The sequence below is a fragment of the Megascapheus bottae genome, chromosome 31 (genome assembly GCF_031878675.1).
Source record: "Megascapheus bottae isolate mThoBot1 chromosome 31, mThoBot2.hap1, whole genome shotgun sequence".
NCBI lineage: Eukaryota > Metazoa > Chordata > Mammalia > Rodentia > Geomyidae > Megascapheus > Megascapheus bottae.
This window is the reverse complement of record NC_143539.1, coordinates 7,366,124-7,391,376: the sequence shown is the minus strand read 5'-3', so window position 1 is coordinate 7,391,376 and position 25,253 is coordinate 7,366,124. Positions and strand designations below refer to the sequence as shown.

The 25,253-nt window shown below is 50.6% G+C and overlaps 1 protein-coding gene across 2 annotated transcripts in view; it reads left to right on the top strand.

Moving 5' to 3' along the window:
- The window catches only part of Ryr1 (ryanodine receptor 1), a 103,444-nt gene that overhangs the window by 44,016 nt on the left and 34,175 nt on the right, over positions 1–25,253 (top strand). Inside the window, exons 39-75 of one of the 2 annotated variants that reach the window (XM_090322104.1) lie at positions 599–872; positions 1,538–1,652; positions 1,751–1,883; positions 2,184–2,278; positions 2,499–2,634; positions 2,838–3,021; positions 3,111–3,219; positions 3,764–3,884; positions 3,980–4,149; positions 4,750–4,970; positions 5,126–5,216; positions 6,122–6,262; positions 6,493–6,656; positions 6,756–6,834; positions 7,027–7,116; positions 7,743–7,883; positions 9,018–9,092; positions 9,181–9,256; positions 9,591–9,714; positions 10,068–10,183; positions 11,746–11,813; positions 11,909–12,030; positions 12,396–12,445; positions 12,796–12,856; positions 12,942–13,180; positions 14,842–14,923; positions 15,759–15,889; positions 17,302–17,634; positions 19,264–19,504; positions 20,001–20,088; positions 20,177–20,269; positions 20,724–20,738; positions 21,867–22,037; positions 23,875–23,934; positions 24,186–24,323; positions 24,745–24,857; positions 25,057–25,153. In XM_090322104.1, coding sequence (XP_090178230.1) covers positions 599–872; positions 1,538–1,652; positions 1,751–1,883; positions 2,184–2,278; positions 2,499–2,634; positions 2,838–3,021; positions 3,111–3,219; positions 3,764–3,884; positions 3,980–4,149; positions 4,750–4,970; positions 5,126–5,216; positions 6,122–6,262; positions 6,493–6,656; positions 6,756–6,834; positions 7,027–7,116; positions 7,743–7,883; positions 9,018–9,092; positions 9,181–9,256; positions 9,591–9,714; positions 10,068–10,183; positions 11,746–11,813; positions 11,909–12,030; positions 12,396–12,445; positions 12,796–12,856; positions 12,942–13,180; positions 14,842–14,923; positions 15,759–15,889; positions 17,302–17,634; positions 19,264–19,504; positions 20,001–20,088; positions 20,177–20,269; positions 20,724–20,738; positions 21,867–22,037; positions 23,875–23,934; positions 24,186–24,323; positions 24,745–24,857; positions 25,057–25,153 — 4,757 coding nt within the window. The remainder of the gene's footprint in view (positions 1–598; positions 873–1,537; positions 1,653–1,750; positions 1,884–2,183; positions 2,279–2,498; positions 2,635–2,837; positions 3,022–3,110; positions 3,220–3,763; positions 3,885–3,979; positions 4,150–4,749; positions 4,971–5,125; positions 5,217–6,121; positions 6,263–6,492; positions 6,657–6,755; positions 6,835–7,026; positions 7,117–7,742; positions 7,884–9,017; positions 9,093–9,180; positions 9,257–9,590; positions 9,715–10,067; positions 10,184–11,745; positions 11,814–11,908; positions 12,031–12,395; positions 12,446–12,795; positions 12,857–12,941; positions 13,181–14,841; positions 14,924–15,758; positions 15,890–17,301; positions 17,635–19,263; positions 19,505–20,000; positions 20,089–20,176; positions 20,270–20,723; positions 20,739–21,866; positions 22,038–23,874; positions 23,935–24,185; positions 24,324–24,744; positions 24,858–25,056; positions 25,154–25,253) is intronic. The other variant, XM_090322103.1, reaches the window with a different exon arrangement.

The window sequence follows — 25,253 nt, the reverse complement described above, 5'->3', positions numbered from 1 at the left end:
CCCAAGTTCTAAGTTCAAGCTCCACAGCCAAAAAAAAAAAAGGTCTCACTCACTGATTTTTCCGCCTGGGCTGGCTTTGAGCCTGGATCCTCAGATCTTAGCCTCCTGAGCAGGCATCTAGCTAGATTTATTCTCAAAGATGTGTGGTAAAGGCCTTCTAGTGAGAGTTTTACTGTTGTATTCTTAATTTTCTCTCTTATAATTCAAATGGGTGGTGGGTACAGTCTATCTAGTCTGGGCTTTATGATGAAGAGAATGAGGCATCTCGGGGCCGGAGTTTGGCCTAGTGGTTAAAGTGCTTGCCTAGCATGCATGAAGACCCGGGTTCGATTCCTCGGTACCACATACATAGAAAAAAGCCAGAAGTGTTGCTGAGGCTCAAGTGGTAGAGCTCTAGCCTTGAGAAAGTCCAAGGACAGTGCTCAAGCCCTGAACTCAAGCCCAGGACTGGCAAAAATAAAAAAAAATAAAAAAAATAAAAAAAGAAAGAGGCATCTCCTAGGACAACAGAAAAATCTGCCCAAATCCATATACTCCTGGCAGGTGAAGGAGAGGATGGTAAGTAACCAAAAGGTGGGGACTCTGTGTCCTTTCCCAGAGTCTTTACAGGAGCTAGTGTCACACATGGTGGTGCGCTGGGCCCAGGAGGACTTTGTGCAAAGCCCCGAGCTGGTTCGGGCCATGTTCAGCCTTCTGCACCGACAGTACGACGGGCTGGGCGAGCTGCTGCGTGCCATGCCACGGGCGTACACCATCTCACCATCCTCTGTGGAGGACACCATGAGTCTGCTGGAATGCCTTGGCCAGATCCGCTCACTGCTTATCGTGCAGATGGGGCCCCAGGAGGAGAACCTTATGATCCAGAGCATTGGGTGAGCTGCCTCCCCGACTTCTTGCCCCCATGTTCATGTGAGCCAGTAGCTTTTGCTCAATTATACCTGTTTTGTTTTGGTGCTGGTACTAGGGCTTGAACTCAGGGCATGGATTTTCTGCTCAAGGCTGGCTCTCTACCAGTTAAGCCACAGCTCCATCTCTGCCTCTTTGCTGGTTAAGTGGAATAAGCACCTCCTGGATTTAGCTGTTTAGGCTAACTTCTAACTGTGATCCTCAGATCTCAGCCTTCTAAGTAGCTAGGATAACAGGCGTGAGTCATCTGCACCTGCGTTTCAATTGTAAATCTTGGCATGACAGCATGGCACTGAGTTGCCAATGTCAAATGTGTCCTATTCAGTCACTCAACAAACATTTAATACCTGCTGTGTGTCAGGCCTTCCCTAGGCACTTGGTGATACAATGGGCAGTATGATGAAGGTCTCCACCCTAGGGAAGCCCACTTTGGACCCTGGCCTCAATTTCCTTACCTGGGCATAAACATAGTTCCTGCTTCCCATCCCCCCCCATGGATTTGGGGATAAATGAGTTCAGATTTGTACAGGGAGCAGTAGTACCAAGAATGGAATCAGAGGTCAATGAAAAGTAAGCATTATCATGATGGCAGCTGTGACTCTCCTTGAGCCCCCTTCTTCGCTACCCCCAGGAACATCATGAACAACAAGGTCTTTTACCAACACCCCAACCTGATGAGGGCCCTTGGTATGCACGAGACGGTCATGGAGGTCATGGTGAACGTCCTTGGGGGCGGTGAATCCAAGGTGAGGGAGAGGCCTGGCTGGGCCCCCTGAGAGCTCAGAGGAGGGGAGGGAGCTGCGGAGGGCAGACACTGACCGTAGAGCCCTGCTTTCTACTCTAGGAGATCCGCTTCCCCAAGATGGTGACCAGCTGCTGCCGCTTCCTCTGCTACTTCTGCCGCATCAGTCGGCAAAACCAGCGCTCCATGTTTGACCACCTGAGTTACCTGCTCGAGAACAGTGGCATCGGCCTGGGTATGAGACCCCCAGACCCAGATCAGAGTCCAGGGAAGTCCCCGCAGTCCACTTCTGACAACCTCCTCAGACTATCACCTTACCATCTCATTCACATTGTAATTCACAGTGCAGTGAGGGCGAAGTAAAAAAAAAAAAAAGAAGTCAAGTTTCCAAACAGTGGCAGCCCAGGGAGTCAGGGCTCTGGCATGAAGGATGCACAGGCCAGTTGAGGCATCTGGAAAAGGAGTAGTCAGGGAGGGCTTCTCAGGGGAGGCGAGGCAGATGATAATGTAATCTTACCACCTCTTGTCCCCACAGGCATGCAGGGCTCCACACCGCTCGATGTGGCAGCCGCCTCTGTCATCGACAACAATGAGCTGGCCTTGGCATTGCAGGAGCAAGACCTGGAAAAGGTGTGGGAGGGGCAGATATGGTCCAACCTGGGTTACCTCTGGGTTACCTCTGACTTTGAGTTGGTATGGTCCAGGAGATGAGGTAGATGGGACCAGGCAGAGTTTTCTGTGGGATCCAGAGCTGGATGGGGCTGAATCACTTCCAGATTGGTAGACATCGGCCTTGAAGGGGAGAATGGTGTTGGTCTGACTTGAAGCTGAAGCTCTTTTTGTCTCCTAGGTCGTATCCTACCTGGCAGGCTGTGGCCTCCAAAGCTGCCCCATGCTCCTGGCCAAGGGGTACCCGGATATTGGCTGGAACCCCTGTGGTGGTGAGCGGTACCTGGACTTCCTGCGCTTTGCTGTCTTCGTCAATGGTGAGCATGTGGCAGGAAGGCAGGAGGTATGAGTTAGGGATCAAAGGCCATCTTTGATAGTGATAGTTCATACCTTGATGGGCCTGAGGCAGGGACTGGGGACAAGGGGGACCTAACAATGTCCCTTGAAGGTGTCAGTGGTCCCTGGGGGTCCACGCATGTTGGCATATCGGCCCTTCTGACCCTGTCCCCTGGGTGGCCAGGTGAGAGCGTGGAAGAGAATGCCAATGTGGTGGTACGGCTGCTCATTCGAAAGCCTGAGTGCTTCGGGCCCGCCCTGCGTGGTGAGGGCGGCTCAGGGCTGCTGGCTGCCATTGAGGAAGCCATCCGCATCTCGGAGGATCCTGCCCGGGATGGCCCCGGTGTCCGCAGGGACCGGCGACTGCAGTGAGTCTCCTGGTCCCCTCCTCCACAAGGCAGATTTCCCTCCTTATACCCATGGCTGCCTCCATCACATCACACTCCTCTTCCTGCAGCTTCGGTGAGGAGCCTCCTGAGGACAACCGGGTACACCTGGGACATGCCATCATGTCCTTCTATGCCGCCTTGATCGACCTGCTGGGACGCTGTGCACCAGAGATGCACGTGAGGCCAGAAAGCCGCATGGGATGGGAGGGGGCAGGATGGGGGGCATGCATGGCCCAGCCTCCAAACCTTGGCCCTCAGGCATTGGGCAATAGCAACTGAGCTCTCATAGGAGTGGTCCTGGATTTGGCAGTGCTGGGGACATGTTCTGGTCTAATGAAGCTCTCAGGCCATGGTGGAGACAGACATTGATAGCCTAGAGGGGCCAGGCACACAGACAGAGGAGTTGAGACTACAGATAGCACCTTGATAAAGGCGGTTTAGACAGGGATGGTGGTCCATGCCTATACCTGTATTCCCAGCACTTGGGAGGCAGAGGCAGGAAGATCAAGACTTTGAGGCCAGCCTGGACTACATACATACACACACACATACATACATACATACATACATACACACATACATACATACATACACACATACATACATGTTTCTCTCAAAATAATGAAAGGAGGCCTGCTCTACCTGTGAGTGCATCAGAGATGAAATGGGATCATTTCCAAATTAGGCACAAGTTTCTGATGATATCTGTCCATCTTCATAGTTAATCCAAGCTGGCAAGGGGGAGGCCCTGAGGATCCGGGCCATCCTACGATCTCTTGTGCCCTTGGATGACCTTGTGGGCATCATCAGCCTCCCGCTGCAGATCCCTACACTAGGCAAAGGTAGGAAGGTTGGGACCTGTGATGCTAAGGAGGGAGCCAAGTGATTTGAAGGGTGTCCCTGATTCCCCCACCCCGGACATCATCCTTGTCTATAGATGGGGCACTGGTCCAGCCAAAGATGTCTGCATCCTTCGTGCCTGACCACAAGGCATCCATAGTGCTCTTCCTGGACCGAGTGTATGGTATTGAGAATCAGGACTTCTTGTTACACGTGCTGGATGTAGGCTTCCTTCCTGACATGAGGGCTGCTGCCTCACTGGACACAGTAAGCAGTCTGGCCACCATTCCTGCCCATCACAAGTGATATGAATAGGATAGCCACAGCAGCACCTTGTCCTGGAATTGAGGACATTATCTTAATTCCCATTCCCATCCCCAAAACTAACCAGCAAAAAAAATGCAGGAGGCATGGCTCAAGTGGTATAGATCCAGCCTAGCAAGCCAAGCAAGAGGGAAATCCTGAATTGGAATCCTGGTACCACCCCTTTAAGCCCCCCCCTCAGGAAAAAGCACTGCCAAATGTGTCTGTGTAGGTGAGATCTCTATCTTATTATATAAAAGATAAAGGTTACAGCGGAAATAAGCATGCAGAAGGGTAATATCTGCAAAATAGCCACAAACAGGGAATCCCTCATATTAACCTTTCCTATGTTTTAATTCGTGTGTGTGCATGCGTGTGTGTGTGTGTGTGTGTGTGTGTGTTGTGTATCTGTCTGTGTTGGAATTTTGATTCCCAAGTAATAAACATGTGGAGTAGGAACAGAGAAGCAGGATTTAGGGGAAATGATCAGAAGTCCTTCACTCAGATGACGAGGTCACCCCCGGGGGTGTACAGTGTGCCTGATGTCCCCACTCTGTGCCCCAGGCCACTTTCAGCACCACGGAGATGGCGCTGGCCCTGAACCGCTACCTGTGCCTGGCGGTGCTGCCCCTCATTACCAAGTGCGCGCCTCTGTTTGCGGGAACCGAACACCGGGCCATTATGGTGGACTCCATGCTGCACACCGTGTACCGCCTGTCCCGGGGCCGCTCGCTCACTAAGGCTCAGCGCGATGTCATCGAGGACTGTCTCATGGCGCTCTGCAGGTGGAATGAGACCCGGGAGTGGGCGTGGCCAAGACACGGGCGCGGCGCGCCGATTGGTGTGGGGGCGTGGCCTGCGTGGAGGCGGGGCCGGGTGGGTGTGGTCACAGGGCAAGGCAGGCCTCCAGGTGAAAGTGCCCTATGCCATAACCTCCCAGGTACATCCGCCCATCCATGCTACAGCATCTGCTGCGGCGCCTGGTGTTTGATGTACCCATCTTGAACGAGTTCGCCAAGATGCCGCTCAAGGTGAGCATAAGCTGGCTTTGGCAGGTGCGTTTCATGCCTTGCCCACTGTCTGACTCCGACCTTGAACTAGGGGGCTTTTTAGGACCAGCCTGTGCCCAGCTCGGCTGATCTAAACACGCGAGGGTCAGGGTCCTGATAGTCACCAATTATCATCTTCATTTGCCTACCAGGATTCCCAAGACATTCACTTTGCGTCATTGGTGCCTCTAACATTCCCTAATTAGAGCTTAATTTGCCTAACCAAATGAGCCAGCCCCCGCCTCAATTAGCATACGTTTGCATAGGGCACACCATTTTCCCTAATTAGCATTTTATTCCTCATTCCAGACCACCAGCCTTTCACTATTCAAATGAGAGCGTTTATTTGAATAAACAGTACCATAGCTGTTCTGAGTATTTGCACACTGTCTTTCCTGTTTCTTACCATTAGCATACTAGTTTGCATAAGGAGATACCCCTAACTCAGATATCTTGAGGCTGTTTTGCATAATATACTTAAATTAGCCTCCCTACTTCAAGTTTGCATAGTGGACAGCAAAGGCCCACATCTCAATGACCATATTTTACATGGGGTGCTGTTTATGTTTCAGTTTGGCATACTGATTTGCATAAGCACAGATCACGCCTTCCATATTTGCACACCACCCTCTCCCTGGACCATTAGCATGCTTATTTCCGTAAATGAAAGACAAATCCAGTTCTAAGCTTAAGGCCCCATCCTGGCTCTAAATGAGAATGCTAACTTTGCACAACCAACTGTCCAGGACCATTTCCCCAAGAAGCCCAGCATTCCTTCCCTTATTAGACATCATTTGCAAACACCAGCAAGTGTGTGTCTCTGGGCCCTTCATTTGATTGCAGTCTGTTTATGCCTCCTCCTATATGCTCCCTCCCACTCGCACTAGCTCCTCACCAACCACTATGAGCGCTGCTGGAAATATTACTGCCTCCCCACGGGCTGGGCCAACTTTGGAGTCTCCTCCGAGGAAGAGCTGCACCTCACACGCAAACTCTTCTGGGGCATCTTTGACTCTCTGGCACATAAGGTCTGGGCATACAGAGCTATCCCAAAGGGGCCTGTGTGTAGGGTTTGGGGACCCAAGCTTGGATCTGAGGGGCATGGGGAGAGGAACCGCAATACAGGTTTGTGGATCCGGGGAGGGAAGTTGACAGAGGATGTGAGTTGGAGGTTCTGAGATGCCAGGAATGGAGACCTCAGCAAGACCTGCTGTGACCCCTCCCCCATGTCCCTCCCACTTCTTTCTGGCCTCCCCAGAAGTATGACCAGGAGCTATACCGCATGGCCATGCCTTGTCTGTGTGCCATCGCTGGAGCCCTGCCTCCCGATTATGTGGATGCTTCATTCTCATCCAAGACAGAGAAAAAAGCCACAGTGGATGCTGAAGGCAACTTTGATCCCCGGCCTGTGGAGACCCTCAAGTGAGGCCTAGGGGCAGAAGGAATTGGGGGGTTGGCCATAGCTGGGGGAGATAGAGTGATACCCAGCTCCCATACCTACTGTTCCCTTCCCTCCAACAGTGTGATCATCCCGGAGAAGCTTGACTCCTTCATTAACAAGTTTGCAGAGTACACGCATGAGAAGTGGGCTTTCGACAAGGTCAGAGTCAAGTCCCTATCCCCAGAGAACCCACCCTTGCTCACCACCTATCTTCCCTGAAAACCTCAATGGTCCCTAAGACCCTTTGGATCTCTGAGAGCCTTCACTCCCTGCAGCCCCCCACCTCCCTACACACATACTTTGGGTCCCCCTCACACTGCTGCCTACTTCTCATCCTGCCTCTACCTCTAGATCCAAAACAACTGGTCCTATGGAGAGAACATAGATGAGGAGCTAAAGACCCATCCCATGCTGAGACCCTACAAGACTTTTTCCGAAAAGGTAACCCAATCCTAGGACCCCAAATTTGAGGGGTTTAAGAAGCAGTGAGATGGCCTTCTAGGTTTGGCATCTAGGTAGACCTGTAATTAGGGATCACTATCCATGGAATTTGCCCTCAATCAAACTTGGTTGCTTTCCTGAGGGACCCCAGAATCCTAGTGTACCTAGAGGATGGGTTTGATTCCTTGATCCTGAGATTTTACTTCCTTGAGATGCATGTAATTGAGATCCTGAGTGTGTGTTTGGGATGCTCAGTTACAGAGCAGGTAGAGACCTAAGTTCCCTCTGGGTATGGTAGTGTATTGCTGTCTTCCCAGCTACTCAGGAGGCTGAGGTGGGAGGATCTTGGTCTGAGGCTGGTGCATGTGAGTATGGGTGTTTCAAGTCATAAAACCCTATCTGACAAATAAACAAAAGCAAAAGTGGTACAAGTGGTAGAGCACTGTCTAGTAAGCTCAAGGTTCAGTTCAAACCCCCAATATAGAGGCAGACAGACATCTGGCTTCCAATTCTGGCTGGATCACTTCTTAGGCACATGGTGGGAATTCCCTCAGAGGCTATTGAAGCTAAACCCAGGGCTCCTTCTTGCCACATTCTTCCAATTCCTCCCCCTCCTGTCCACCCAGGACAAAGAGATTTATCGCTGGCCTATCAAAGAGTCCTTAAAGGCCATGATCGCCTGGGAGTGGACCGTAGAGAAGGCCAGGGAGGGTGAGGAGGAGAAGACAGAAAAGAAGAAAACAAGGAAGATATCTCAAAGTGCTCAGGTAAGGCCATGGCGGGGAGGGGTTTGGTGCTAAGGAGCTCAATAAGAGATGGAGCTAGGGAAGGGTGAAGTAGAGGGGGAGAGAGGCTGAAGAGGAAGAGTAGGATCAAAAGAAGAGGCAAAATAAGAAAATGGGAGCAGAAGAATTTAAGAGTTCTCAAGCATCAACAAACATCTGGCACTGGTACCTCACATCTGTAATCCTAACTACTAAGGAGGCTGAATGTGAGGATTGTGGGTCAAAGCCAGCCTAGGCAGACAACTCTGGGAGATTCTTATATCCACTTAAGCAGCACAAAGCTGGAAGTGGAGGTGTGAATCAGGTGCTAGCTTGCTAGCCTTTGAATGGAAAAAAGCAAAAGCACAAGGCCCTGAGTTCAAGCCCCAGTACCAGCATGCACATGTGTGTGCAGGCGTGCGTGTGCATGCATGCACGCGCACACACACACACAGCAGAAGAGAGGAAGTGATGATTCAGAAACGGAGCCTTATAAAGGGTATCAGAGCTGGGTATGGTGGCTCCCTCCTATAATCCTATAATCAGGAGGTTGAGAGCTGAGGATTGAGGTTCAAAGCCAGCTCAGGCTTTAAGGTCCATGAAACTCCAATTAACCACCAGAAAACTGAAAGTGGCACTGTGGCTCAAGAGATAGGGCGGTAGCCTTGAGCTGAAGAGCTCAGGGACAGTGCCTGGGCCCAGAGTTCAAGCCTCAAGACCAAAAAAAAAAAAAACCAAAACATTGTAACTACCTTCATTATGGAAAGGAGTGTGGCCTAGTGGTAGAGTGCTTGCCTAACATGCACAAGACTGGGCTTCAATTCCTCGATACCACATATATAGAAAAAGCTGGAAATGAAATGGTGCTGTGGCTCAAGTGGCAGAGCTCGAGCCTTGAGAAAGCCCAAGGACAGTGAAACTGTCCACCAGAAAACTGAAAGTGGCACTGTGGCTCAAGGGATAGGGCGGTAGCCTTGAGCTGAAGAGCTCAGGGACAGTGCTCAGGCCCTGAGTCCAAGCCCCAGGACTAGCAAATGAAAGAAAAAAATAAATAAAAGGAGGGGATCAGAGAAGTTGTCTGGGGGCCTGAACTTCCTGCTAATCCATTAAGCCCCCTTTTCCCTCTTGTCCCTTCAGACCTATGATCCCAGAGAAGGCTACAATCCACAGCCCCCTGACCTCAGTGGGGTTACCCTGTCCCGCGAGTTGCAGGTGAGACTTCTGATCCTTTGTTTTGGGAGAAGGGGGTACATCTGATGGGAGAGCATCCTCTCAATAAGAGCCTTGCCTCCACTCCTAGGCTATGGCAGAACAACTGGCAGAGAACTACCACAATACATGGGGACGGAAGAAGAAGCAAGAGTTGGAGGCCAAGGGTGAGGGTGCCCATCCCCTCACCACTGTCTCCCCGCCCCCATCCTCCCAGCCACAAGGCCTAGGTTACAGACCTGGCAGTCATTGTCATTGTGTGATTTTGAGCAGTTGCTCTTCCACCCGCTCCATGTTTCCCTTTGTAGAAAAAGACATGATGAAAGTGGGTTTACCATCTCATGGGACGAGGGGAGGGGGAGGGACACCAGCATCAAAAACTATTCTTTTATCGCCATCTTTTTTTAAAAAAAAAATCATAATTAATGTGCACATTCAACCTCAGGAACCACTTCAAATGAGAGTGGCCTTGGTTCTCATTTCTGATCTTTGCCTTCTCAGGGGGTGGGACACATCCCCTGCTGGTCCCCTACGACACACTCACTGCCAAGGAGAAGGCACGGGATCGAGAGAAGGCCCAGGAGCTGCTGAAGTTTCTACAGATGAACGGCTATGCCGTCACCAGGCACGCCAGCTGGGTGGCAACTGGCCAGAGGGATTCCAAGAGCTTGGGTGGAAGCTGCTTGAAGGAGCTGGGAGGGGTGGGGCCAGGAGGAGGCGGGCAGGGGCGGAGCCGTTTTGGAGGACCAATCAGAAGGGATGAGCTTGGGGTGGGGCTTGTGGCAGAGGCGGAGCCATAGCGGATGAGACTAGGGGGAGGCCGAGCAGAGAGGGTAAGCAGGCAGCGCCTGGGAAGATGCCTGGAAAAGCCAGGACCTGGGATGAGGTAGAAACTCCGTGCAGAAAATACCTGTGGGCTTAAGTGAGAAAGCTGGACAGGACCTGTTTAAACTGACATTTACCTGCCTTGCCTCACAGAGGTCTTAAGGACATGGAGCTGGATACATCTTCCATTGAGAAGCGGTTTGCTTTTGGCTTCCTGCAGCAGCTACTGCGCTGGATGGATATTTCCCAAGAGTTCATCGCTCACCTAGGTATGAAGAATTCTCCCTCTCTGCCCCCAACTTCTACCTCACCTACAAAGACTTACCTAGAAAAACCAGTTCATTCATTCCTTTTCCCCTCAGCTCATACTTACTGGGCATCTATTATATGTCAAACACTGTTGTCTGGGGACACTGATTCTGCCTTTCTTTCACCTACATCCTTGGGGTGGAGACAGTTAACATGACAATGAAATCACTAGGTTAGGTGACTAGTAGTAGCAGTATTACTGAGAAATTAATAGCTCCAGATAAAGGAGGACTGGAAGTGTGGAGCTGGTTGTAATTTAGAGCATTCAAAAAAGTTCTGTGGGGGCCTAGTGGTAGAGTGCTTGCCTAGTATGCACCAAGCCCTGGGTTGGATTCTTTGGTACCACATATACAGAAAAAGCTGCAAGTGGCATTCTGGCTTCAGGCTACTGCCCAGGCCCTGAATTCAAGCCCAGGACTGACAAAAAAATAAAAGTTCTCCATGTGTGCGCATGTGTGTGTGCCCTAGTACTCAGGCTTGAACTCAAGACCTTACTTGTTTTTTTCACTCAAGGTGAGGGCTCCACCACTTCAGCCGTACCTCTACTTTCAACTTTATGTTGGTTAATTTGAGATAAGAGTCTCATGGATTCTCTCTCCCTTCCTTCCTTCCTATCTATCTATCTATCTATCTATCTGTCCTGGGGCCTGAACTCAAGGCCTAGACACTGTCCCTGAGCTTCTTTTGCTCATTCTACAACTTGAGCCACAGCACCGCTTCCAGCTTTTTCTGTTTATGTGGTGCTGAGGACTTAAACCCAGGGCTTCATGCATGCTAGGCAAGCACTCTGCCACTGAGCCATCTTCCCAGCCTTCTCATGGATTTTTCTGCATGGGATTGGGTTGGAACTGTAATGCTCAGATCTCAGTCTCCTCAGTAGCTGGGACTACAGGTGTGAGCCACCAGCTTGCCTTTTGATGCATGAGAGCCAGTATTATTATTATTTTTTTTTGCCAGTCTTGGGCTTGAGCTCAGGGCTTGAGCACTGTCCTTGGACTTTCTCAAGGCTAGAGCTCTACCATTTGAGCCATACCACCACTTCGGCTTTTTTGCTATGTATGTGGGGTACTGAGGAATCGAACCCTGGTCTTCGTGCATGCTAGGCAAGCACTCTACCACTAGGCCAAACTCCCGGCCCCCCAGTATTATTATTTTAATAGTTTCATTATTACTTTGAAGTTGATTTTCATTTCAAAATGAATTCTAATCAATACCAACTTCTGGTTTTATTGTTTCATTGATTCATTCATTCAACTTACTCAATGGCAACATTCAGAAAGAACAAGACCTTGTATTCCCATGTGTCCCTCTCTCCATTTTCAGCCTAAGGAAGGGTTTGATCCAGGATTTAGAGGGATCAGACAAAAGACAGACTTAGCTGAAAGCCAACAGAATTGGTTCCATACCAGAAATGCATGTCCCATCATTCTTTAACTCTGCCCCCAAAGTTTCTCTCCTTAGAACAGGCTGGATCCCTTCACCTAGAACCTACCATGACCTTTATGTCCTCTTTCTCCCACAGAGGCTGTGGTTAGCAGTGGGCGAGTGGAGAAATCCCCACATGAACAGGAGATCAAATTTTTTGCCAAGGTGAGAGGTAGGCTCAAAAGTTGGAGGGAGCTGGGAAACTGGGAGATTTCCCCATTCCTTACTGGTTCTCCTCTTCTCTTCCCCTCCATCTCTAGATCCTGCTTCCGTTGATCAACCAGTACTTTACCAATCACTGCCTCTATTTCCTGTCTACACCAGCTAAAGTTCTGGGTAGTGGTGGCCATGCCTCCAATAAGGAGAAAGAAATGATCACCAGGTGAATGCCCTGTGCTGTCTAACCCTGACCCCAAACTCACAGGGTCTTAGAGATCCTTACTCCCAACTCTGGCCCCTTTTTTATGTCAGTATTGGGGCTGATTCCCAGGATGCAACACTCTCAGATGGACAAACAAATGGGTCACCTTGACAAAAACACTACCCCCCCCAGCACTGCACATGCCATTTACTGCCTGTGACTCTCATGTTTATTAATTTCTCTGTCCTGCATCTTCCCTGTCAATGGGTTTCCTCTTGGTCTTCTGTCTTCTCTCCTTGTCTTTTCTGCCCCTGTCTCCTCTCCATGTTCTCCTTGTCTCTTGGCTCCTTGTACTTCTGTCTATCTGTCCCATTCTCTCTCTTTAGCCTCTTCTGCAAATTGGCTGCCCTTGTCCGCCATCGAGTCTCTCTCTTTGGTAAGTTGCCTTGCTCTTAAGCCCATCTGCCAGATCTCTCTTCCTTTGTCACTGACCCCACACCAGAAGAAAGATGTCCAGGTTTGGTCTTCCTCATTCTTCCTCTAGATGGAGACTGCTTGGTTCTAGGGTCAGGATAGTAACTAAGACACAGCCCCGGCTGTGCCAATCACATCCCCTGGCGTGGACAGCACAGACTTCATAGCTGGGATGAGGAAGGGTGGGAGCGCTGGTGGGTGTGAGTGGGCCTGCATACTGACAGGATCAGAGGTAGGATCAGAGAGGGAAACGTAGGGTGGAGATGGAGGGAGGTACTTCCTTTCTGGTCTTGATTCCTCTTTCCCACCCAGGGACGGATGCCCCAGCTGTGGTCAACTGTCTTCACATTCTGGCACGTTCTTTGGATGCCAGGTATATAGCCCCTAGCCTCAGCGCCTCCACCTTCCTGCATTGTTTGAAATTGAGCCTTGCTGCTTCTAGAACACTTGCTTTCTAGGACGGTGATGAAGTCAGGCCCTGAAATCGTGAAGGCTGGCCTCCGCTCGTTCTTTGAGAGTGCCTCAGAGGACATCGAGAAGATGGTGGAGAACCTGCGGCTGGGCAAGGTGTCTCAAGCACGCACGCAAGTGAAGGGCGTGGGCCAGAACCTCACCTACACCACGGTGGCCCTGCTGCCTGTCCTTACCACCCTCTTCCAGCACATCGCCCAGCACCAGTTCGGAGACGATGTCATCCGTAAGGGACCTCTGACCAGGGGTGGAGGTGGGGTCAGCTTGGACAATAACACCTGTTGCCAGTGCCTGGCAGGTGGCTCAATGGAGATAAGAGTCTCACAGACACTCCTGCCCAGACTGGCATTGAACCTCAGTCCTCAAGGTCTCAGCCTCCTGAATAGCTAGGATTACAGACATGATACACCGGCCTTTAGCTAAATGTGTGGCTTTCTTGTACACAAAGCAAAAAATGAGTGGTAGAACACTGTAAAAGTGAACTGAGGTGTGGAGTTTAGCTGCCTGACCAAAAACTTGAAATCACTGCAGCTTAAACAAGATGGAACTTTTTGTTGTTGTTGTTGTTTTTCATGTAACACTATTTGTAGGTGGGCCTTAAGGTCATATAAGCCCAGGTTCCTGCTATCTCATTTCTCTACTTTCCATGGAATACTGCTTTTTCCACATGATCCCACAGGGTCCATTGACATGGCTTACCACTTTCTTCTTCTAGGCAGTAGGCGGTGGAAAAGCTGCAATCCCAGCTCCTCCAGAGGCTGAGATCAGGAGGATTTTACTGTGAGGCTAGCCCCAGAGAAAAAGTTTATGAGACCCTCATCTCTACCAATAAAAAGCTGAGCATGGGCCAGGAGTTTGGCCTAGTGGTAGAGTGCTTGCCTAACATGCACAAAGACCTGGGTTCGATTCCTTGGTACTACATACACAGAAAAGTCTAGAAGTGATGCTGTGGCTTGCTCAAGGATAGGGCTGTAGTCTTGAGAAAGCCCAAGAAGAGTGCTCAGGCCCTAAGTTCAGTCCCCAGGACCGGCAAAAAGAAAAAAAGAAAGTTGAGCAGGGTGGGTGGTTCACACTATCATCCCAGCCACGTGTGTCATATAAATAGCAGGATCATCGCATAGGCCAACCCAAGAAGAAAACAAGACCCTATTTGAAAAGTAACCAAAGAAAAAATGGCTAGTGGTATGGCCTCCCTAGCAAGTGCAAGGCCTTGAGTATAAACCCCAGTAGAGCAAACAAAAAAGGATTAAGAAACACAACAAACAAATAAAAACCAATGAGGAGACATTAATCTAGAAAAGACCCTCTGTTGGTCACTGGGACAAAATATGTAAGAGAAACAATTTAGGGGCCGGGAGTTTGGCCTAGTGGTTAAAGTGCTTGCCTAGCATGCATGAAGACCTGGGTTCGATTCCTCAGTACCACATACATAGAAAAAAGCCAGAAGTGGTGCTGAGGCTCAAGTGGTAGAGCTCTAGCCTTGAGAAAAGTCCAAGGACAGTGTTCAGGCCCTGAGCTCAAACCCAGGACTGGCAAAAAAAAAAAAAAAAAAAAGAGAAACAATTTAGAAAGAAGGCCAGGAGTGGTGGTTCTTACCTGTAATTCTAACTACTCAGGAGGCTGAGATCTGAGGATTGTGGTTCAAAGCCAGCCCAGGCACTAAAGACCGTGAGACTTATCTCCAATTAACTACTAGAAAACAGGAAATGAGGCTGTGACTCCAGGGGTAGGGCGGTAGCCTTGAGCTGAAGAGCTCAGGGACAGCACCCAGGCCCAGAGTCCAAGCTCCAGGACCGAAAAAAAAAAAAAAAAAAAAAAAAAAGACAAGGCAGGGATGAGGGTGGACTGGTGTGGGAGGCTTGTCCCAGGCCCTCTCTCTCTCCTCAGTGGATGACGTCCAGGTTTCTTGCTACCGAACACTGTGCAGTATCTACTCACTGGGAACCACCAGGAACCCCTATGTGGAAAAGTAAGGAAAGGAGGGGGAGCATAGGTTGAGCCGGGGGTGGATACGAAAGGGTTGGAATAGAAAGGTCAGGAACGTTTACTAGAAATGTGGGTGGAAGCTGGATGCCAGTGGCTCACGCCTGTCATACTAGCTACTCAGGAGACTGAAATCTGAGGACTGTGGTTCAAAGCCAGCCTGGGCACAAAAACAGTGAGCCAGCAGAAAACCAGAAGTGGCGCTGTGGGTCAAGTGGTGGAGCTCTAGCTGAAGAGTACCCAAAACCAGACTTCAAGCCCCATGTGTATCTCTCTCTCTCTCTCTCTCTCTCTCTCTCTCTCTCTCTCTCTCTCTCTCTCTCTCTCTCTCTCTCACACACACACACACACACACACACACACATACACACACACAATGGGGGTGGAGTGGGGAAAGTTGGGGAAGAGCAGGGGAATGGCCATCATTTGTGCACTGGCTGACTCTATAGCAGCTGCAATTCCAATAATGGTCACATGAAGGCAGTCAAGGGAAGACTAGCTAAGGAGCTGGAGGCCACAAGGCCTGGTGGGCCATTATGAGAGCCAGGTGCTAGCTGCTGCGAGATAGCTTCTTTCTGGAAAAAAAGCTTGCTGTAGTGACTTGCAGGACTGCAGCAGTGTGCACAGGAGCTACAGCACGTGTAGGAGCTCTGGGGAGGAGCGTTACAACCAGCACAGAAATACTTCCCAAAGGACTGGGCTGCTTCAGTAACCATGGATAGCCCGCATCTCTATTTCAAAGGATTTGGGGAGAATGAATTCTATTTAGGATGGGGCTAGGATCCAGGACTTGGAGAAACTAAGCTTGATCTCTCTTCTAGGCTACGGCCAGCCCTTGGGGAGTGTCTGGCCCGCTTGGCCGCAGCCATGCCAGTGGCGTTTCTGGAACCTCAGCTGAATGAGTACAATGCCTGTTCCGTGTACACCACTAAGTCTCCCCGAGAGAGGGCCAGTGAGTTATGTGGATTGGGGACTGGTGGGGAGAGGGGAGGGACACATTCTACCCAGCATGCTGCCCTCAAATCTGAGATATCAAAGACTGAAGATTCCCCAGGGATATCCCACAGTCAGGAATCCTAGAGCCCAAGAGGCCACCCCAAAGGCCATGAAATCACAATTGAGAAATCAGGGTTGGAATTTGGAGCCTGAGGTTTATTTTGGAGATAGTGATCATCCAGCTTATAGAGACTTTCCAGGATCCTTGAGTTGTTCAGGGGGTGGAAGAATAGCAAGGAAAGGCATTGGTTCACCCTTTGTTATTCATTCATTCATTCATTCATTCAACAAATATTGATAAGGCACCCCCTACGCATGAGCATCTGTCTTAGACATGAAATTCAGCAGTGACTACACCAGATAGGGATTACATCACCTCACAGTCTCAGGGTGTTAAAACCAGATGTGGGTCTCCGGGACTAAGAGGCAGGAATTTTGTCTTTTAATTAAACTTGTCCTTTTAAGAAATTTGCTGTGGGCCAGGAGGGTGGCCTAGTGGTAGAATGTTTGCCTCGTATGCACGAAACCCTGGGTTCAATTCCTCAGTACTAAATACACAGAAAAAGCCAGAAGTGGTGCTGTAGTTCAAGTGGTAAAGTGCTAGTTTTGAGAAAGCCCAAGGACAGGCAATTTTTTTTTTTTCTCCCTGTGCTCACAATCCCAGTGCTCAGCTCTTAGTGGGCAAACTCAGGAGAGCTAAAATTCATTGTTTCAAGAGATAGAATTTGAATGTGGGGTTCAGATAAATGAGATTGGGGTCTGAATGGGTTTTGAGGGAGGAGGTTGATGACACAGCAGGGTGGGGTATGGATAATTTTAGGAGTAGTTTTCCAAAGATGAGACTGGGATTTTTGGGAATTTTAGAGACTGATTTTAGGAAATAGAAAAGAAGCTTTCCAGGTGCACTACTCAGGAGGCTGAGATCTGAGGGTCACAGTTTGAAGCCAGCCAGGCATGAAAGTTCATAAGATTCCAATTAGCCACCAAAAAAGCAGGAAGTAGAGCTATGGCTCAAGTAGTAGAGCATTAGTCTTGAACAAAAGAAAAAAAGCTCAGACACAGTGCCCAGGCCCTGAGCAAGCCCTAGGAACAGAAAGAGGGAGAGAGAAGGGAGGGAGGGAGAGAGAGAGAGAGAGCAGGGAGGGAGGGAGGGAGACAGACCAGGGAGGGAGGGAAGGAGGGAGGTCGGTTTGGGATGAAAAGTATTTGCGGGGCTGCTGTGACAAATGCTGGGGTTGGGAAGGTAGCAGTGGAGGGATAGGGTCTGGAAAACCAGTTTGGGGGTCTCTAATATATTGTGGGAGCGATATGGGCACTGTAGCCTGATGGTGATGAATTGGCATGTCCTAACCTCTCTTTGCACCCCAGTCCTGGGGCTCCCTAATAGTGTGGAGGAAATGTGTCCCGATATCCCCGTGTTGGAGCGGCTCATGGCAGATATCGGGGGGCTGGCCGAGTCAGGGGCCCGCTACACAGAGATGCCACATGTCATCGAGATCACCCTGCCCATGCTCTGTAGCTACTTGCCCCGTTGGTGGGAGCGTGGGCCTGAGGCCCCCCCACCTGCCCTGCCTGCTGGGGCCCCACCTCCCTGCACAGAGGTCACCTCTGACCACCTCAACTCTCTGCTGGGAAACATCCTGAGAATCATCGTCAACAACCTGGGAATCGATGAGGCCTCGTGGATGAAGCGGCTCGCTGGTGGGTCTGGGCTTCCAGGGGACAGTAGCTGGGTCCATGAGTCAGGTCCTGAGATATTGGGAGGGCTCAGAGTATAGGTTCTCCAGGATCAAAGGCCAGGGATCAGGATCAGGTTCATAGGGCGACTCTGGGATGGATGGAATCCTTTAAGATGGACACTCAATTTCTGGAGGATGGAGGATGCTATCTGAGGCTGAGAGCTCAGTCAGAACCCTGATCCCCATACACAAAGGATCAGAGGACCAGTTCAACATTCTGGCTATGAGCAGTGGCCAGGAAATGCCCCCCCCCCCCGTTTTTTGTTTTTTTAGTCCTAGGGTTTGAAGTCAGGGCCTGGGCCTCCTTGCACTCAAAGCTAGCACTGTATCACTTGAACCACGGTGCCACTTCTGGTTTTTTCTAAGTAGTAGTTTGTTGCAGATAAAATTCTCATGGAGTTTTCTGCCCTGTCTGGCTTCAAACCAGCTCTCAGCCTCCTGAGTAACTAAAGATTACAGGTGTGAGCCATTGGCATCTGCCAGCATGGTGCCCAGGCTGTAACCCAGGTACTCAGGAGTGGTAGGCCTAGGAAAAGTTAAGGAGACCTAGTCTCAAAAAATAAAAACAAAATCCTAGCTACTCAGAAAGCTGAGATTTGAGGATTGTGGTTCAAAGCCAGCCAGCACAGGAAAGTCTGTGAGACTCTTTATCTCCAATTAACCACCAGAAAACCAGAAGTGGGCGTGGCTCAAAGTGATAAAGCACTAGCTTTGAACTGAAGAGCTTAGGGACAGCACTCAGGCCCTACAACTGACAAAAAGAAAAGAAAAGGAGGTTGGATGTAGGAAGGCTTGGATTCAATCTTCAGTAAAGAAAAAAGGTGGGGGGGTGGGAGGAAGGGAAGGAAGGATGTTGGATTTTTGGTTTGGAAGCTCCATCAGAAACAATCAGGGGTGGAGTTTAGACTCTAGGGTCACAGGTCAGAGGCTGGGGTGGGCAGCCAGGGGTCAGATTGCAGATATAGCTTCATGATAGAGCCCTTGTCTACATATGGAAAGCCCTGTGTTCCTTCCTCAGCAACCCCCCCCACACACAGTCAAGGGTCATATCAGGTCAGAGGTTAAAGACTGAGGTTAGAGTTGTGTTGTTTGAGGGTAAGCTATCAAGTTAGGATTTACTTGTTGGAAGTCAGAGGTCAGGGAATGGGTGACTGGTTCCATTCAGAAATTATATCAAAGATCAAGGCTTGAGGTCAGAAATAGAATCGAGCTAGACACCGTTGGCTCATCCCTGTTATCCTAACGACTCAGGAGGCCGAGATCTGACAATTGAGGTTCGAAGCCAGACCCGGGAAGGAACATCCATGAGACTTTATCTCAACTAAACGCCACAGAAAAAGCTGGAAGTGGCTCTGCAGCTCAGATAGTAAAACACTGGCGTTGGGCACAAAGAGGCTTAGGGATGGCACTCAAGCCCTGAGTTCAAGTCCCAAAATGGACTCCCCCCAAAACAAAACCTAGAATCAGAGGTTGGAGGTCAAATGATAGCGGCAGGTCCTAGGGAAAGGTCAGTAGTCATCAGCTGAGCCCTGAGGTGAGGTCAAGGTCACACATGAGTGACTCCCCCCACCCCTTTCCCGTGTTTCCACAGTGTTTGCCCAACCCATTGTGAGCCGCGCCCGGCCTGAGCTTCTCCACTCCCACTTTATCCCCACCATCGGGCGGCTGCGCAAGCGGGCAGGGAAGGTAGTGGCTGAGGAGGAGCAGATGCGCCTGGAAGCCAAGGCCGAAGCAGAGGAGAGCGAGCTGCTGGTGCGAGATGAGTTCTCGGTGCTCTGCCGGGACCTGTATGCCCTCTACCCACTGCTCATCCGCTACGTGGACAACAACAGGTCAGTGCATCCCCAGCCCGCCACCCCGTCTCTCCCTCCAATCCCACCTGGCCCTACCTGACGCTCAGACTCTCCCTACCTCTGACTTTTCTTAGCTTAGTCCAGCACAATCCAGTTCCCTTGGCTTTCTTTACTTCTGCTTCTTTGTGTGTGGAAGAAGGGGTGCATGTGTCAGTATTGGGGACTTGAACTCAGGGCCTTGCTGGTGCTCTACCACTTGAGCCACACATCCACTTCTGGGTTTTTGCTGCTGAGAGTTGATAAGGGTCGTTGATAAGACTTATACATAGATTTGTCTACCTGGGCTGGCTTTGAACCTGGATCCTCAAATCTCAGCCTCCTGAGTAGTTAGGATGATGGGCCTGTGCCACTGGTACCCGGCTGTTGCTGCTCCTTGAACCTCCCACCAGAAGGGCTGACGCATCTCTCCTCCTGGGCCTCCTTCTCTGAGGATCCTTGACTCCTCCCCCCTCAGCAACCCCTTTTCCCACCTCAGGGCGCACTGGCTGACGGAGCCCAATCCCAGTGCTGAGGAGCTGTTCAGAATGGTGGGCGAGATCTTCATCTATTGGTCCAAGTCCCACGTGAGTTCCCGCCATGCTGCTGCCCGCTCCCTCAGTCAGTAACTTTGCTCTTGTCTCCCTAACTGATCAGTGTTACTTTCTCTACCAGAACTTTAAGCGTGAGGAGCAGAACTTTGTGGTCCAGAATGAGATCAACAACATGTCCTTTCTGACTGCTGACAACAAGAGCAAAATGGCCAAGGTGGGGAATGGCTTTGTTTGGGGAAGAGGACCTGAGTGGGAAAGAGAGCCAGCTACCTGTCCTGTCCCTGACTATGGTCCCTGTACCCCTCACAACACCCTTCTTGTCCTGACTCCTACCTCTTCCTCCCTATCCCCCCAGTCCTCCTCTGCCTCCCTATGTCCTTCCTCATCCTCCTCCCTGGCCCCCATCACCCTCCTCCTGCCCATTTCCCATCCCCCATTCTTTCTTCTTCTCTCCATTATCCCCCATCTTCCCTTGCCCATCCTCCTCGAAACTGGAGGTCATAAAGAACAAGCCCACCCTCCCCGACCCAAGGTCTGAAATGTCCAGTTAAAAGAGGGATGGCAGGGTGGTGAAGATTAACTGGGGGTGTTAATTTGGAGTTGGGCCTGGGGTTCTCTGTGGGGCTGGGGTAACCCTTCTTGTCTCTGTCTGCAACATGGTGAAGCAGGCGGGAGATGTACAGGTCAGCCCCACATCTGGAACCTTCTGCATGGCTCTTGGCTAATCCCCTTCCTTTTCCCCACCCCCCCAAAAAATACCTCCATCCCTCCAGAAACCCCCACTCCAACACCCATTCCTTATACTTGGTTCCCAGTCTTCCTCCTCCCCAACCATTTCCTCTTTCCTCACCTCTCCAACTCTTGGCTTTTGACGATTTGTTGATTTACATTTTTTTTTTTTTTGGTTTTTGTTACCAAAAAAAAAAAAAAAAAAAGCAACCCTCAGCTTTCCCTCAAGCTTCATGGGCTGAGATCAAAGGGAGTGAGGGGAGGGACAGGGGCATGGTGGAGATGGCAGTTCTGTGGCCATGAACTGGTGTAAGGCTTGGAGTGGGACAGACTTGGGAGAATCTTGGGGTTATCTGTGTGACCTTGGCCAAGTGTCATCCTGTTGAGCTTCTGATGACTTCGGCCAGTAGCCCTGAGGCCCAGAACTCTGTGAGAAGTCAATGCAATGCTGCATGTGTGGCCTTCAGGAGTGCCTGACACTTGAGTCCTGCTCGAGTATTGCCAGCTGGCATAGATGGAGATCTGGCCGTAGCTTGTCACCAGGGCTTCTTGTTGGCATGACTTGGGGCAGCCCTGGCCCCAGGGGCCCTGCACTCAAGACTCCAGAACACTGCTTTGGACGTCTGTTGTCTCTGCTTCCAGATCTTTCTGTATCTCTCTTGCATTTTGTCTCTTTTATCTCTTTGTCATCTCTCAGTGCTCTCTTTTATTCCCAATTTCTCTGATCTCTTGGGATTCTTGGGTGGGCCTGCATCTTTATTTGATTCTTGGGGACTTGGTCTTGGGACATGAAGTGTGAAGCTGTGCATGTTGGAAATGGTGGATGGAATATACTGGAACTTTGCAAGGGATTCTGGGAGAGGGTCATCCAAGGTGGAGACATTTGAAGGGGTTTGGGGTTATAAATCAGTTTTGTGAGGTACAGGGCTGGGGTTGGAATGGGAATAAACTTGTGACTTGAGGTCTGGACTATTGGGGATTGAAAGGAGAATACCTGACACCCAGGTTGTATATGGCTACAGGTTTGAAACTGGGGCAGGGAACTGAGATATGAGCAGGCATTAAGCACTATATCCTCATAGTCAGGTGGCTCGGACCAGGAACGTACCAAGAAGAAACGCCGGGGGGACCGGTACTCTGTGCAGACCTCGCTGATCGTGGCTACGCTCAAGAAGATGTTACCTATTGGTCTGAACATGTGTGCCCCCACTGACCAGGACCTCATTGGGCTGGCCAAAGCCCGCTATGCCCTGGTGATTTTCCATCCCCACCCAGCACTTCACCCAGCCCTTAGAAACTCCTGGATCCCAGGAATTCTCCTCCCCACCCCCTGCCCCCACCAAGGCCCTCCTGTAGGACCTCACTAAGTCCTCCTCCATAACCTTGAACCCTGTGTTCTTTTGTACACCTGGAACTTAAGATATTCTCAGAATTTGGGCACTGGTGGCTCATGCCTGTGATCCTAGCTGAGATCTGAGGATCCAATCTGAGCAGGAAAATCTGGGAAACTCATCTCCAATTGACCAGCAAAAGGCCAGAAATGGAGTTGTGGCTCAAGTGGCAGAACATTCCCCCTGAACACAAAGAAGTTCAGGGGCAGCCTCAGGACCAGCGCACACACATACATAAAAGATATTCTCAGAGCCCAGCAGACTGAAGGAACCTCACTGAGGCCCAGTAAAACCAGAAACCTAAGCCCTGTAAAGGATTCTTATGACCCCGCAGGCATTTGCAGGACCCCACAGATACCACCTGCTAAAACTGCTGAACCCCTGATCCTTCCTTCTTCGAGTTTTCCAAGGTCATTAGGATCTCCCAAATCTCTTGGGACCCAGTGACCCCCATGATGCCCCTCCATCCCCCACCCAGTACCCTCAGAAATGAACATCTGGGGCTGGAAATGTGGCTTAGTGATAGAGTGCTTGCCTAGCCAACATGAAACCCTGGTTCAATTTCTCCGCACCACATAGACAGAAAAAGCTGTGGCATCGTGGTTCAAGTGGTAGAGCAATAGCCTTGAGCAAAAGAAGCTCAGGAAGAGTGCCCTGGCCCTGAGTTCAAGTCTCAGGACTGACATGAAACAAGAAAACAACAAAAACAAAACCCATCTGGGCTCCCATCCAGCCTTCCCTCCAGTTTACACCCTCTTGTTTTCAGGACCCTTTTTATTTGGATTTTATTGGCACCCAAATGACCACTCCCCAAAGACTTTCAGGGGCTTCCTGAGCCCCTGTGCTCCTAACTGCTCTCCTTCCCCAGAGTCCTAAGGTCCTCTCCCCAAAACCACACCCAAACCACTGACGTCTCAAGGATTCTGGGGATCAACCGACCCAACTCCTTAAGCCTTCTGAGACCCCAAAGGAGCTCATTCCTAAGACCTCTCCACGCTTACCTTTTGTATAGCACAACCTCAGAAGCCCTCACAGACTCTTCCAAGACACCCCACTCTCCCCCTCCCCACCCCAGACCCTGCTAAGCACCTGACAACTTACCCTTCTGGAGCATTAAATATCACAAGGACCCCTTCCCTGAGATTCCAAAGACTCCTTCTCCAGGATCTCCAGCAACTCCTAGAATCTGTTGAGTCTTGCTGGGACCCCCAAAGCCGCCTCCAGGGTCCCACAACTGCTTGCTTTGGATTTTGACCTTAAGAAATTTCCACCTGTTGATTCTTCCTTGGGGCATTGAACCAGTGGCTTGGTTGACCTCTCCAATCACTTGTGAGCTCTGCTGACCCTACTGATTCCCTCCATAGACCCCCCCACAAAAAAAACACTTCCTGACCCACTTTGTATCTTCTCACCCCCATCCCCCATGATAATTTATCTTATTTGACTTTTGATGATGTGTCTCCCCCTCCATTATACAGACCTCTAAAAAGTTGACCAATCCCTTCTATCCTTCCAGGCTGCCTCTATGACTCCCTTGTCAATCAAACACTCCTCTCTGACCACTACTCACCTTTGGGTCCTCCCCCCCCACCCCCAACACTTCAGCAGATCCTGGGATGGTGGGTCTAGAGGGGAAAGGGCTGTGGGCCAAAGAGGAAGCTGGGACGTTAAGTGACTCAGTGGGTCAATGTCTTTCCAGAAAGACACAGATGAGGAGGTTCGAGAATTCCTACAAAATAACCTCAATCTGCAGGGAAAGGTATGTCTCTTAATCCACCACTGGGAGGGGGAGGGGTGTGTGGAGCAGAAGAATAACCACAATGATAGTCTATGCTTCCAGCACTTTCTATCTACCAGGCATAGAAGAAAGACCTTAATCACACTCCTCCTTGGAAGCCTGACAGTGGAAATGGGATACATAGCTGGGAAGGGTGACCCTGGGATACATAGCTGGGAAGGGTGACCCTCCTTCATGCTGCTGGCCTTGTGTGTCCTGCCTCCCCACCCCAGGTCGAAGGCTCCCCATCTCTACGCTGGCAGATGGCTCTGTATCGGGGCCTCCCAGGCCGGGAGGAAGATGCTGATGACCCAGAGAAAATTGTGCGCAGAGTTCAGGAAGTGTCTGCAGTTCTCTACCACCTGGAGCAGGTGGGTGGGGCCCCAGAGTTCTTACTGCTGAGTGGCAGTTCTGTGGGCGGAGCTTGAGCTGGTCCTGGGCCTGTGAGTGAAACCTACAAGTGATACTTTTGTCTGTGGATGGGGCCTCAGGCGATTGAGGCGTGGCTTAGGATGCAAATTTGGCTCTAGGGAAGGGACTTAGTGTTCTATTTGGTATTACTCAACCTAGAAGTTGACATTGAACTTTGGGACTAGGGATGGGGCCTACTGACAGATGATGCCTCGAGTCTGGAGGCAGGGCTGAAGATGAAAATATAGGTCTAAAGGCAGGGCTGGAACCTTGACTTGGTGGAGGTATTTCTTGCACAGCGAGGGTAGGTCGGGTAGGTCGGTACTGCATGGGTAGTTTCAGCCAGGCCTTGGACATGACAGACTGACTTCAACCCTCCAGACCGAACACCCTTTCAAGTCCAAGAAGGCAGTGTGGCACAAGCTCTTGTCCAAACAGCGTCGTCGGGCAGTCGTGGCCTGTTTCCGCATGACACCCCTGTACAACCTGCCCACGTAAGGCCCGCAGGGAGGAAGGGAGCCCAGGAGCCCCTGGGGAGAAAGGAATCTGGGAGCTAGGAGGAGGGAGAGCCATATGGGGGTGTGGAGATGGTTGGGGGTGGACTGTGTGGGGTGGGAGGTGTGGAAGGCAGGGGACATGGAAGAGGAGGGGTAGGTGGGGGCTCTCGGTGACATTCAGACTTGTTCCCTGCAGACACCGGGCATGTAACATGTTCTTGGAGAGCTACAAGGCCTCATGGATCCTAACAGAGGACCACAGTTTTGAGGACCGCATGATAGATGACCTTTCAGTGAGTGGTGGGGCTGCTGGGGGAGGTGGGGCAAGAGAGAGCAAGGGCGGCCTCCACATTAAGAGATAGGAAGGGCAGAAATGGTGGCTCACCTCGGTAA